This window comes from Suricata suricatta, chromosome 10 (genome assembly GCF_006229205.1).
Source record: "Suricata suricatta isolate VVHF042 chromosome 10, meerkat_22Aug2017_6uvM2_HiC, whole genome shotgun sequence".
Taxonomy (NCBI): Eukaryota; Metazoa; Chordata; class Mammalia; order Carnivora; family Herpestidae; genus Suricata; species Suricata suricatta.
In genome coordinates this window covers 57990704-58003632 of record NC_043709.1, presented here as the reverse complement: position 1 = coordinate 58003632, position 12929 = coordinate 57990704, and the positions used below count along the sequence as shown (strand labels likewise).

Below are 12929 nucleotides of genomic sequence, written 5' to 3'. Positions count from 1 at the left end.
CTAGCTTTGAGAAGAATGTTGGTGCAATTTTGATGGGGATTGCATTGAATGTGTAAATTGCTTTGGGTAATAATGACATTTTAACAATGTTTATTCTTCCAATCCATGAGCACAGAATGTTTTTCCATTTCTTTGTGTCTTCTTCAATTTCCTTCATATGTGTTCTATAGTTTTCAGCATACAGGTCTTTTACCTCTTTGGTTAGGTTTACTCCTAGGTATTTTATGGTTTTTCATGCAATTGTGAATGGGATCTGTTTCTTGCTCTCTCTTTCTGTTGCTTCATTTTTGGTGTATAAGAATGCAACTGATTTCTGTACATTGACTTGGTACCCTGCAACATTACTGAATTCATTGATCAGTTCTAGAAGGCTTCCGGTAGAGTCTATTGGGTTTTCCATGTAGAGTATCATGTCATCTGTGAAAAGGGAAATTTGACTTCTTCTTTGCTGATTCTGATGCCTTTTATTTCCATTTGTTGTCTGATTGCTGAGGCTGAATAGACACTTCTTCAAAAAGGACATCCAGATGCCCAACAGGCACATGAAACGATGCTCAGTGTCACTCATCATCAGGGAAATTCAAATCAAAACCACACTGAGATACCACCTCACACTGGTCAGAGTCGCTAAAATGAACAAATCAAAGGACTGTAGATGCTGGCGAGGATGTGGAGAAACGGGCACCCTCCTACACTGTTGGTGGGAATGTAATCTGGTGCAGCCACTCTGGAAAACAGTGTAGAGGCTCCTCAAGAAACTATCGATAGAACTCCCCTATAACCCAGCAATAGCACTGCTTGGGATTTACCCAGGGGATACAGAAGTGCTGATGCATAGGAGCACATGTACCCCAAGGTTCATATCGGCACTTTCTACAAATCATGGAAAGAGCCTAAATGTCCATCACCTGATGAATGGATCAAGAAGAGGCGGTATATATATATACAATGGAGTACTATATGGCAATGAGGAAGAATGAAATATGGCCATTTGTAGCAAAGTGGATGGACCTTGAGGGTGTCATGCTAAGCGAAATAAGTCACGCAGAGAAGGACAGATACCATATGTTTGCATTCATAGGTCTAACAGGAGAGACCTGGCAGGGGACCATGGGGAGAAGAAGGGGGAAAGAGAGCTGGGGAGAGTGAGGGGCACAGATCAAGGAAGACTAGTGAATACTGAAAATTAACCATGGACGGAAGGGGGAGGGGGAAGGAGGGAGGAGATGATGGTCATGGGGAGGGGCACTTGTGGGGAGAAGCACTGGGTGTTTTATGGAAACCAATTTGACAATAAACTATTTAAAAAAGGATTAAAACCTTCTGCATGGCAAAGGAAATAATCAGCATAACTAAAAACAACCCACAGAATGGGAGAAGGTATTTGCAAATGACATATAAGATAAAGGGGTAGTATCCAAAATCTCTAAAGAACTTAACAAACTCAACACCCAGAAAACAAATAACCCAGGAAGAAATGGCAAAAGACATGAATAGGCACTATTCCAAAAAAGAGATCCAGTTGGCTAATAGACACATGAAACAATGCTCAACATTACTTATCACCAGGGAAATACAAATCAAAACCACAATGAGATAAAACCTCACACCAGTCAGAATGGCAAAAAGTAACAACTCAGGCAACGACAGATGTTGGTGAGGATGCAGAAAGAGAAGCCCTTTTGCACTGCTGGTAGGAATGAAAAATGGTCAGATATTCAGGAAAATAGTAGGGAGGTTCCTAAAAAATTAAAAATAGAGCTACCCTACAACCCAACAATTGCACTACTAGGTGTTTACCAAAAGGATATGTGCTGTTTCAAACTGGCATATGCATCCCAATGTTTTGGGTTTTATTTAAGTTTATCTTTTTATTTGGAGAGAGAGAAAGAGAAAGAGAGAGAGAATGAGCATGTGAGCAGGGAAGGGGCAGAGAGAGAAGGAGAGAATCGCAAGCAGGGTCTCTACTGTGAGCTTAGAGCCCAGTGGGGGCCTCAAAGTCATAAATAGTGAGATCATGACCTTAGTGATAATCAAAAGTCGGACACTTAATGAACTGAGCCACCAGGTGCCCCACACCACAATGTTTATAGCAGCACTATCAACAATAGCCAAAGTATGAAAAGACCCCAAATGTCCATCAACAGATAAATGGATAAAGAAGATGTGGTACACACACACACACACACACACACACACACACACACACACACTGGAGTATTACTTGGCAATCAAAAAGAAGGAAATCTTGCCATCACAACATGGATAGAACTAGAGTGTATTATGCTAAGCGAAATTAGTCAGTCAGAGAAAGACAAATATCATATAATTTCACTCGAATGGGAATTCGAGATACAAACAGACGAACAGAAGGGGAGAGAAGCAAAAAATATATAAAAACAGGGAAGGGATAGGGACAAAACATAAGAGACCCTAAATATAGAGAACAAACTGAGGGTTTCTAGAGTAGAGGGAGGGATGGGCTAAATGGTCAAGGGGCATTAAGGAAGACACTTGTTGGGATGAGTACTAAGTGTTATATGTAGGGGACGAATCACTGGAGTCTACTCCTAAAATCATTATAGCACTATATGCTAATTAACTCGATGTAAATTTTAAAAAATAAATAAAAATTAATTTAAAAAGAGAGTTTAGCTTTATTTACTCAAGCAATTTGCAACAAGGAATTTTTTCTTCCTTTACTGTAGGATCTTTCTTTTGTAATCATCAGAAGTTCATTCTTTTTAAGCCCAGAACTCCAATCATCAAACCATACTTCTAAAGCAACTAATATGTAACCACACAATGTTTTCCCAGATTTCGAAGCAGTCATCTCACGTCCAAGATACTGTAATTTTTATTTTCATTTTATAATTGGTCAAAAGCAACATTTCTTAACCAGTCCTTCAAATTTTAGTTAATATCTTAAAATATTTTCAGGTGGGGTCCTTTTAACACACATATTTCAAAATCTTGGGGGTAGATATTTCACAGAAGAAAGGATCAGAGCCATAGTTTTTACTTGAGTGAAATGTTTTTGAGGCATCGATGTAAACATGACCTTACCAGGCATCGTCTGTAGGCAGAATAAAGAATGTCTGTCATATATCATCCCTATTTTTCAAATGTAGATAAATAGTCTTGTGATTAAAAAAAAAATTCATTCTGAATACCAGTGAATATATAGTAATTTTTCTCAATGCATATTTCCATATTAAATTCTTTACAAGCAAAACTATATCATGGGAGATCAGGTAAGACAAAATATTTTGATTATTAATGTCTCATAGATCCAAATCCTCAGAAAGTGTAGTAGAGAATTGAATCTGGCTTGCACACTTTTTCTCATTATATAATGGGCACCTGGTCTCTGTCTAATGCTGTCCATACTGCCTCAAAGGACAGCATTCCTGCTGTGGTCTATGTTAGATGTTTTGCCAAAGTTTATTAAAGAAAGATTCCTTAGTGACATCAGAACTCAGGTTACTGAGGATCCTTTATTCATTTATGTGATCCCAGTGCACCTCCAGAAAATTGAGTAGAGGAACATAAATATTATATTTGGAGTAGGAACTCTAACTCCTGGCTCAGACTGATCAGAGGTCTTCCAATACCCAGAGGAAATGTATTTGTACTCCTCTCTTACAATAGGTTTTCTTCCCTTCATGACAGAGACCAAAGGAATATGTTTCCAAATTTAAAATAAGGGACTCTGGGTGCCTGTGTGGCTCAGTCAGTTAAGTAGCTGACTTTGGCTCAGATTTTCCAGTAGCTGCATGGAAACAAGTCCTGACATAGAATTACATGCATGTGCTCTAATTTAGTGTCTAGAGTTGCATCTTTATTTAGGAACCGAGTCCAAGAGAATTGCAGTTGCAGCCTTCTACACCTATTTTGGGCCAGTCTTAAGTTCCCTCTTGGTTGGTGAATTTAAAAACATAAGAGCAGGAATTCAAAGTTCCAGAAGACCAAAAAAAAAAGGGGGGGGGTATGGGGTGGGGTGCTTCTTTATTCAGTCCTATGGCTGAAAATGTGTTTATTGGCTAGGCACTTGCATTACAAAAGACAAAGCCAACTGTCAGAGCTTACACTAGTACACACTCACAATCACCTGCACAGCCCAGTACACCTTGGGAAGTCAAGCAAATCAGAGAGAGTTGGGAGTTTAGGTGGTTGTGAAGGGAGAGCAAAGGTTATGCTGCAAACATCACATTTGCCATAATGTTGCTAACCCTGCTTGTGGGGAAAGATTTCTGAGAGAATAACATCAAATAAGTTAGGAAAATGAGAGGATTATTATCTACTACAAAGGAAAATATATTCACCCTCACTTAATAAACTATGAAATGGAAAAGAGCATTAAAAGTGATGTGTTTCTAAAAAAGGAAAAGAGAACAAAAGCCAGTTAAATTTAAAGTTTGATAAAAGATCAAGTTAGAATTTGTAAAAAAATTTAAATACCCAAATGCAGGTCAAATACATTGGTATATTTTGTCTTAAGACACTCAGAATTAGCATTTTATTCTCCCTAAATGTGATATTGTTTCTCGAATAATATAGTTGTGATTCACCCATAGTCTGGTCTCAGGGGCTGAAATCAGTGGCCATGGGAATGGAGCAGAAGCTATTTTGCAGTATATATATGCCACAGCTTTTTAATAATTATGACACTTATTATTTATTTGGGTAGGATTATGGAGAGTGTTATGGATATGATTTATTTGAGTAATCAGAATTCCTTTCTGAGTGTGACTGATTCCAAACTCCAGAGATTTCCATTAGCCGAAGAATCTCAGTCATGAATACACATCCTGGGTCATAGAATAATCAGCCTGTATTTGGTTCCCAAATAAGACTCACTGCAAAAGAGAGCAGTTCTCTGATACTACACTATTATGTTTTGTACCTCGAGGGTTTGTCCAAATAAAGATTTAAATACCGTGCTACTTTAGATTGATGGATAGAAAAGGAGATGGAGAAAAGAGGAGTACTGGTAAGGCAAGGGAAAGTTGAATGAGACAGTTGTAGAGGCTCCATGCCAGTTTCAAGGCGCAGAAATGGGATGACACCATTTTTCCCTTACACAAAGTCAGTTTACTGATTTGTGTCTATGCTTAAGCATTTGTTTCTCAAAGAATATTGCTCACTGAAATTGGTACGAGAGAGCACAAAAACAAAAACAAACAAACAAACAAAAACACCTGGACAGCTAAATGAATTTTCTAATATGCGTATAAGAATATGGAATTCATCCTGCTCATACTGTGACTATTAAAAGACAATTAACTTCAGGTTATAAGAGAATCAGTAGCAGATAAATAGGCTTTAGGATATAGATGGGGAAGTAAATCACTAAGATGAAGAAATAGCTTCTATCTTGGATACAATCACAGGATTTTGTGGCAATTCTATTCATGATGCTGCAGTCTGAGCCTTCTGGCTATCATTGTTGCCTGAAATTTTCTCTACTTTTTAAAAGATTGAGATAAAAATGAGTTAAAATTATATATGAGGTATATTAACCCATTCACTTAAAATTATGAATGTATGCAATGTGTCAGACTCAGTTTCTGCAATAACAAGGCATATAGCAGAGAAAGAACAAATTCTTCCTTCTTAGAGTTTGTTGGTGACTCAAATGATCCAACGACTATTCTTAACTCCTGGAATATCTCCATCTATAGTATCTATGTGAATTACTAATGATTTTAATGAATACTATGCAAAATAATTACTTAATTAAAAATGTTAACACTTCTTATCAGAGGGAGAGGATTGAGGCTGGGGGGCCAAGTTGGGACCACGGTCCAGCTTCTCTTAGGAGAGGAATGAATCTTCAGACGCACAATAGGTGGTTTCAGCTTTAAAGAGGAAAAGAAAGCAGAAAACAAAACCACTGTGGTCTCTAAGAAATACTGTATGGGCAACAAATTCTGGACAATGGAAAAGAAATCTAAGTACCCAACAAGCAAGAGGTACAGGAGAAAGATTACTAGAAACAAACCCAGAAGCAATCAATAGCAGTAGGTGGAGAATTAAATATTAAAGTAGAAACTAGCTCAGAAGCTTAAAAAGTCTGGAAAGGAAGGCTTTACAAGGTTTAGACTTTGGATTTCTGTGTAAAAGTGTACTCAAAATGACAGTGCAGTTTGAAAGAGATATGAAAAATAAGAATGCTGACCAGAATAGGCATCCATGAATATAGTTTATGGAGCGTGGCTGGTGGCTCAGGCAGTTAAGTGGCCAAATTCAAGTCAGCTTCATGGTCTCATGGTTTGTGAGATTAATCCTTGCATCTGGATCTGTGCTAACAGCTCAGAGACTGAAGCTTGTGCTCATGCTCTCTCTCTCTCTCTCTTAGAAATAAATAAACTTTAAGAAAAAAATTTTTAAGAATATAATTAGTCTCAGTAAATAGACAACTCTTATTTTTTCTTCAGATGACATTTATGTATCAACCTACATTTGCCAGAAATAAGGGAATAAAAGGATATATAAAAATATAACTGCTATTTTGGAAAAGTTTAGAGAAGCATAGAGAAGAAATATAAGTATTCCAAAGTATACCATGTGATCTATTCTAAGAGAGAGTAAGCAACAAGTGCTTGTCAATAACATGGGATAATCACCTCCCATTCGCTAGGAGGGTAAATGAAGATTTCCTTAGAAAACTGATACTTGAAAAGAATCCTGAAGTTCCAACTGGCATTAGTCAAACTATAAACCTTACAGAGAAGACAGCATGTGAAAATTATGAAGGACACAAGTAGTCAATGCTTGTGGAACATAAGTTATGAGAAACAAAGGCAAGGACTTTGTAAATGATGAGGTGAGAAAAATAAGGAGGGTCCTGTCCATGAAGAGCCTTGTAGGCCACAGACAGAGATTAATATTTATCAGTAAATAGTTAACACCAGAAGAGAAGTCTTGGAGAAGGAGCATGATTTCACTTTCAGCACATGGTATGTAAAGCATCTGCAGAGCATACAACTAATGATGCACACTTAGCAATTTTTTTTCATTTAGAAAAGTTCCGGCCTTTGGAAGGCATCATATAAATGACAATATAATCAATTGCACTAAGTGAAATCCCCTTAGAGAACATGGAGTAAGAAGAAGAACAAAGAGAAAACAAGAAAAGAAAGGTCTCAAGATACAATAGTTAGGCACAGCAATACTTCATAGAAAAATAAAAAATGAGGAGACTGTAGGACACTAAACAGAGAGCTATAGAATTTGGAAGAAAATCAGGATGGAATGGAATTCATCTGAAGAATGAGTAAACCTTAACTTAAAAATAAATTGAATAAATTGTAGAGATGCCAGGCAAAATAGCTTCCAAAAAATATGCCATTGGTTTCAACAATAATAATGCTCTTGTGGATGTTAGTTACAAAGAGCAGTGGGGGGCTGGACATGAAAGTCATGTTGCCGAGCCTTAACGCCTAAACGAAAGAGGGGTAAGATGAGAAGATGGAGGTAATGGTATCTTTTCAAAAGACTTAAAAAGATTGTTAAATGTGGGAAGCTGCAAAGATTCAGCTGCTTGGCCATCTACTAGCCGGATATGTCACTCCCTGAGGGGAGTTACAAAAATAGGCAGGGGAGCCCCACTCCCTGTCAGAGGAGAAGCCAGAAGAACAAAGATCAATCGCCCACAGACAGGGTGGTATTGGCCCCTCAGGCGCTGTGCTAAAAACCTTAGTTTGGTTCCTCTTTTACTCCAGCCTTAATCCCTTAACCCTGTTTCCTAGCAACCGACCTAGGTCAGCTGCCTTGTTCTCCCACCTCGAAACCTTTATAAGATACGTTTTTTTCTGAATAAAGAAGAGGCTTGATCAGATACCCTGCGCTGTCTCCCTCTCTGCATCTCCCTCCTGCCCTATTTCTCTCTCCCTCCCTCAGGAACGAACCCTCAAGGATTTACTGCCCTGCTGGCCAGGGCTGACTGACAAGTGGCCCCCAACTTGGGGTGAGTAAGGGAACATGACAGTTAGAGCGGTGCCTACGTGGCTCAGTGAGTTAAACGACAAACTCTTGATTTAGGCTCAGGTCCATGAGTACAAGCCCTGCAGTCAGTGCAGAGCCTGCTTTGGATTCTCTCTCTTTCCCTCTCTCTCTCTGAGTCTCCCCAACTTGGGCTGTCACAGTCTTTCTCAAAATAAATGAATAAACTTAAAAAAAAAGATTTAGGAGTACAAGCAGAGAAGAATCAAGAGACAAAGGAAAATCTCAGGATCCGGTATTGTGTTTGTCATCATTGTTGTTTGTTTTCAAGATGAAAAATGCATCTTACCCATGAAACAATCCTTTGATAATAACTGAAGAGAATTCATGTTCTTGTTATCTGGATATGACATGTATCCAAAGTTTGTCTTAATAAAGAACTTTTAAGTAAAAATTAAGTAACATCAACTTTTTAACCTCTAACTTATTTGTAAATCCAACCCATGTAATGAATTACAATCAACAAGTACCTTTGTAAGTTTTGTGGGGGCAAAAAACTGACCTGAGGAAATATTGGATTGTTTTATAGTAATATGAACTCTGAAGGCATAACCTTTACTGCTCATCCATGGAATATTCAAGAAGATTATTGGAATAGCAGTAATACTGATTATAACATGAAATGAGAAAATAAAGGTGAACTGGTGTCCTTGACTTTTATATTCCGTATTTTGCTACAGAATTCAAATATTGATCTTTTCATAAAATCTCTTTTATGTTCACAGACTGGTAGATTTCAAAAGTCAGCAGTGAGAAACTACACAGCAATAACTTTTATCCTGCTGGGACTGACAGATGACCCACACCTGCAAATCCTGCTTTTTATCTTTCTATTTCTCACCTATTCCTTGAGTGTAACAGGAAACTGACTGTTATCATCCTCACATGGGTGGACCCCATCTTAAAACTCCTATGTACTTTTTTCTCAGAAATGTCTCCTATTTAGAAGTTTCATTTACCACTGCCTGATTTCCTAGACTCCTACACAGTATATCAACTGGAGAAATACCATTACCTACATTGCTTGTGCAAGTCAAATATTTTTTGCTATTCTCTTTGGAGCAACAGAATTTTTTCTCCTGGCAGCCTTGTCCTATGACCACTATGTTGCTCTCATATGTAAACTTCTCATAACATGACAGTCAAGAACAGTAGGGTGTGTACCTTATTAGTCCTCTGCTGTTGGTTGTCTGGCTTGATGATCATTCTTCCCTCCCCACCCTTAGCTTGATCCTCCAGCTTGAATTCTGTGACTCCAATGCCATTGGTCATTTTAACTGTGATGCAAGTCCCTTCCTGAAGATCTCATGTTCAGATACATGGGTAACAGAACAAATGGTTATCCTTGTATATGTATTTACACTCATTTCACCCTAGTGTGTGTATTTATGTCCTACTCATACATCATCAGGACAGTTCTGAATTTCTCTTTTTTTCCAACAAAGAAAAAGTGCCTTTTCTACCTGTTTATCCAACATGATTTTTAGTTTCCATCATGTATGGAAGTTTCATCTTCATCTAAATCAAGCCATCACCAAAAGAAGAGGTGGCCACAAATAAAGGTGTTTCTGTGATCAGCACTTGTGTTGTACCCTTGTTGAACCCCTTCATTTACACTTTGGGGAAGAAGCTAGTGAAACAAGCTTTTAACGACATCATGAAGAATGTTATATTTCTCTCAATGAAGCTGAAGTTTTGATGACTCCATGTAAAATGAAAGAAGAAAGTTATCTAAGTATTTAAGTACAACATCTAACTTGTTACATGGCTTTGTGCCTTTAATTTAGTCATGTTAACCCCCTCAAAGACATTTAATAATACATCCTAATCTCACCTTAAACAAACTACTTTTTCTTTCAAACCAAACTCATACATCGTGCTTTCCCTCACTGTAAAACTATAGAACATATTTCCAAGTAATTAAACTTGTCACCGTTTCTGACCCAGACTTTTCTTCATTCTTCTAGGGAACGAAGGAAAGTAATAATATTTAAAACTGTATAAATTATATAGATTACACGTTATGTAAAGACATCAAAATGAATATCATAATCTAAGATCCAAATAAAATATAGAAAACAGCAATAGCAAAGATGCATCAAGGGGTGCCTGGGTGGCTCAGTCGATTAAGCCTCCAAAGTCAGCTCAGGTCAGAGCTCATGTTCGTGGGTTCAAGTCCCTCATCAGGCTCTGTGCTGGCAGCAGCTCAGAGCCAGGAGCCTGCTTTTGGTTCTGTGTCTCCTTCTCTCTCTGCCCCTCCCCCTCTCATGCTCTGTCTTTCTCTGTATCAACAATAATAAAACATTAAAAAATTTTAAAAAGATGCATCAAAATAAATTAAACCAAATAAGGCATTATATGCTAATTAAAATAATGTAAACAACAAGTGGAAATAGACATATTAGTGAGACTTTGGGAATAAGTGAAATTAAAGAGATGGAAACAGCTTCACAAATACTGATGAGATGCATTAGTTATTTGCTTATATTTATGACAGAATTTCACTTAAAAGTCATAATTTAATTTATTTTGAGAGAGACAGAGACAGCATGGGTGGGGCAGGGTCAAAGAAAGGGAGACAGAGAATCCTAAGGAAGCTCTGCACTGTCATGTGGAGCCCCATGTGCAGCTCAAAATCATGGAACCATGACCAAGAGTCACAACCCACTTAACCCATGGAGCCACCCAGGTAGCATAAGGCATAATATAATTTAAAACAAATGTGAAACAAAACAAAATCAAAAACAAATGTAAACATCATGCCACTTATTATGGGTAACAATATTAGCATAAATGCATAAGAGCAAATTAGAACACCTAAATTTTAAATGATAATGAAATAAGACAGCAATTCACATCAACACAAGGTTAACTGAATGATTAAAGAATATATCAAGGATATCTAATCCATAGAAATAGGAAAAAATAAGGAAATACAAAGGGATAAATATTGGAATTATGATCAAGAAAACAATTGAAGATAACATTCCTAAATTAAAGAACTTAGAATTTGAAGAAACAGTATGCTTGTCAATAAAAAAAATAATAGATCATAGATCTATTAGATCTATGATAGATTAGATAGAAGATAGATAGATAGATAGATAGATAGATAGATAGATAGATAGATAGATAAATAGATAGATGATAGATGATAGATAGATAGATGATAGATAGATTGATAGATAGATAGATGATAGATAGATAGATAGATAGATGATAGATAGATGATAGATAGATAGATAGATAGATAGATAGATAGATAGATAGATAGAAGATACAAGGAAAGAAGGAAGGAAGAAAGGAGGGAAGGAAAGAAACAAGGAAGGAAACAAGGAAGGAAGGAAGGAAGGAAGGAAAGGAAGAAGGCAGGCTGTGTTTCCAAACCCCTCACTTCTGAGGTCTTTGTGGCTTGGGCCCACTCATGCCCTCTAGGGAAGGGTCTCGCCAAGCAGTGGCCTGGTACCAGCTTGCCCCCAGGAACGCTCGCAGGACTGTGCCACTCAGAGGTGCAGAGACTGTGTCCCGGTGCCAGCCTTCTCCAGAAAAATTTCACGTGATCATGTAGCGGCAGTGGTTCTGGGATCAATGTGGAATTAGTCGTGTTGGTGTTTTATTGCTTAAAAGCCCTCTCAGAAAACTGTGTGTGTGTGTGTGTGTGTGTGTGTGTGTGTGTGTGTGTGTGTTTATGTGTAAGGCATGCATACTGATACCTCCAATTCTAATATACACTATACAGGTTACTTAATTTGTTTCTTCTACAGTGAGAAGCCTCAGTCACTTTTTTAAATGCTATACTTGCTTGAGCCCAGAGTATACAAAGAGTTACAGAACTGATAATCCATATCACTCTGGGAAGTAAACCAAATATGCAGAATTCAATTTCTTCATAACATTTTAACTAAAATTTACATTTGGTAAAACAAATAAGTCATAAGTATCCAATTTTCTGAGTTTTGACAATATAAGCCATATTCCTATTAATTGTCAAGATCGATTAATGAATTGTAGTTTCTACTTTGAGTTACAGATGAGATTTGGTATGATTTCATTAAAATTAATCTACAAATATTTTCAAGAAACTATATGAGAATTATGAGGGAAATGTATGGTAGGTGTAGACATAGACAAAAACAAATATGACTGGCATATACGGAAGATAATCTGGAACCAATAGCTTCATCACCACTATGCTAGAAGCCAATGGACATAGTGGTATATCCATTAGGAGACTTACAGAGTTGTGACATCAATGTGTCTTAAGAGCTGATACTTAGTGTAACCTCAGTTTTGGAGAAAATGAAACATAATTCTATCTTTAAAGGAATCATTTGAACTACGAAAGATATTTGATATCATTTAGCATGGAAAACTACTGAAGTAAAACCTAATAACTATATGGCAGGTAATAAAACTCATCATATATCCCCATTTTTCAATAGATTCTTGAACATGTTTAAGAAATTAAACATGTTTTATGTTTTTGAAAAAGACTGTGTGAGAAATCGATACATGTATATTAAACCATAGTTTATCTTGTACTGTAATTTTAAAAATTTATCCAACATAAATACTGAAATAAAATCACACAAATAAGATGTATGCTTCATTTCAAAAATACCATATTCTTACCACTTTGACAATAAACATTTCAATAAGTAACTTTACAAAATAGTTCTGTACATTATCATTTTTAAAAGTAAGTTCTTGTGGAGTATCTAAAATATTCAATAATTTAAAAATTAAATTTACCTAAGAATTTTAAAGGACATGGCTTTTAGTTAAAACGGATATTTATTTAAATTATTTAACAAATACAGCTCTCCTGCACCTACACTGTATAGTACAATCTAAACCTTGTATTTTATTTTTCAACATGTCTAGAAAAACCCTTGCAATTTTACATTTCTTACATAGAAATG

General features: G+C 36.8%; 1 protein-coding gene across 1 annotated transcript in view; it reads right to left on the bottom strand.

Annotated features, from left to right (window-relative positions):
- LOC115303619 (olfactory receptor 6C70-like) overlaps positions 1 to 12929 on the bottom strand; it is a 104469-nt gene that overhangs the window by 46761 nt on the left and 44779 nt on the right. Inside the window, exon 6 of the mRNA XM_029953447.1 lies at positions 12271 to 12290. Within this exon, the coding sequence (XP_029809307.1) occupies positions 12271 to 12290 (20 nt within the window). The remainder of the gene's footprint in view (positions 1 to 12270; positions 12291 to 12929) is intronic.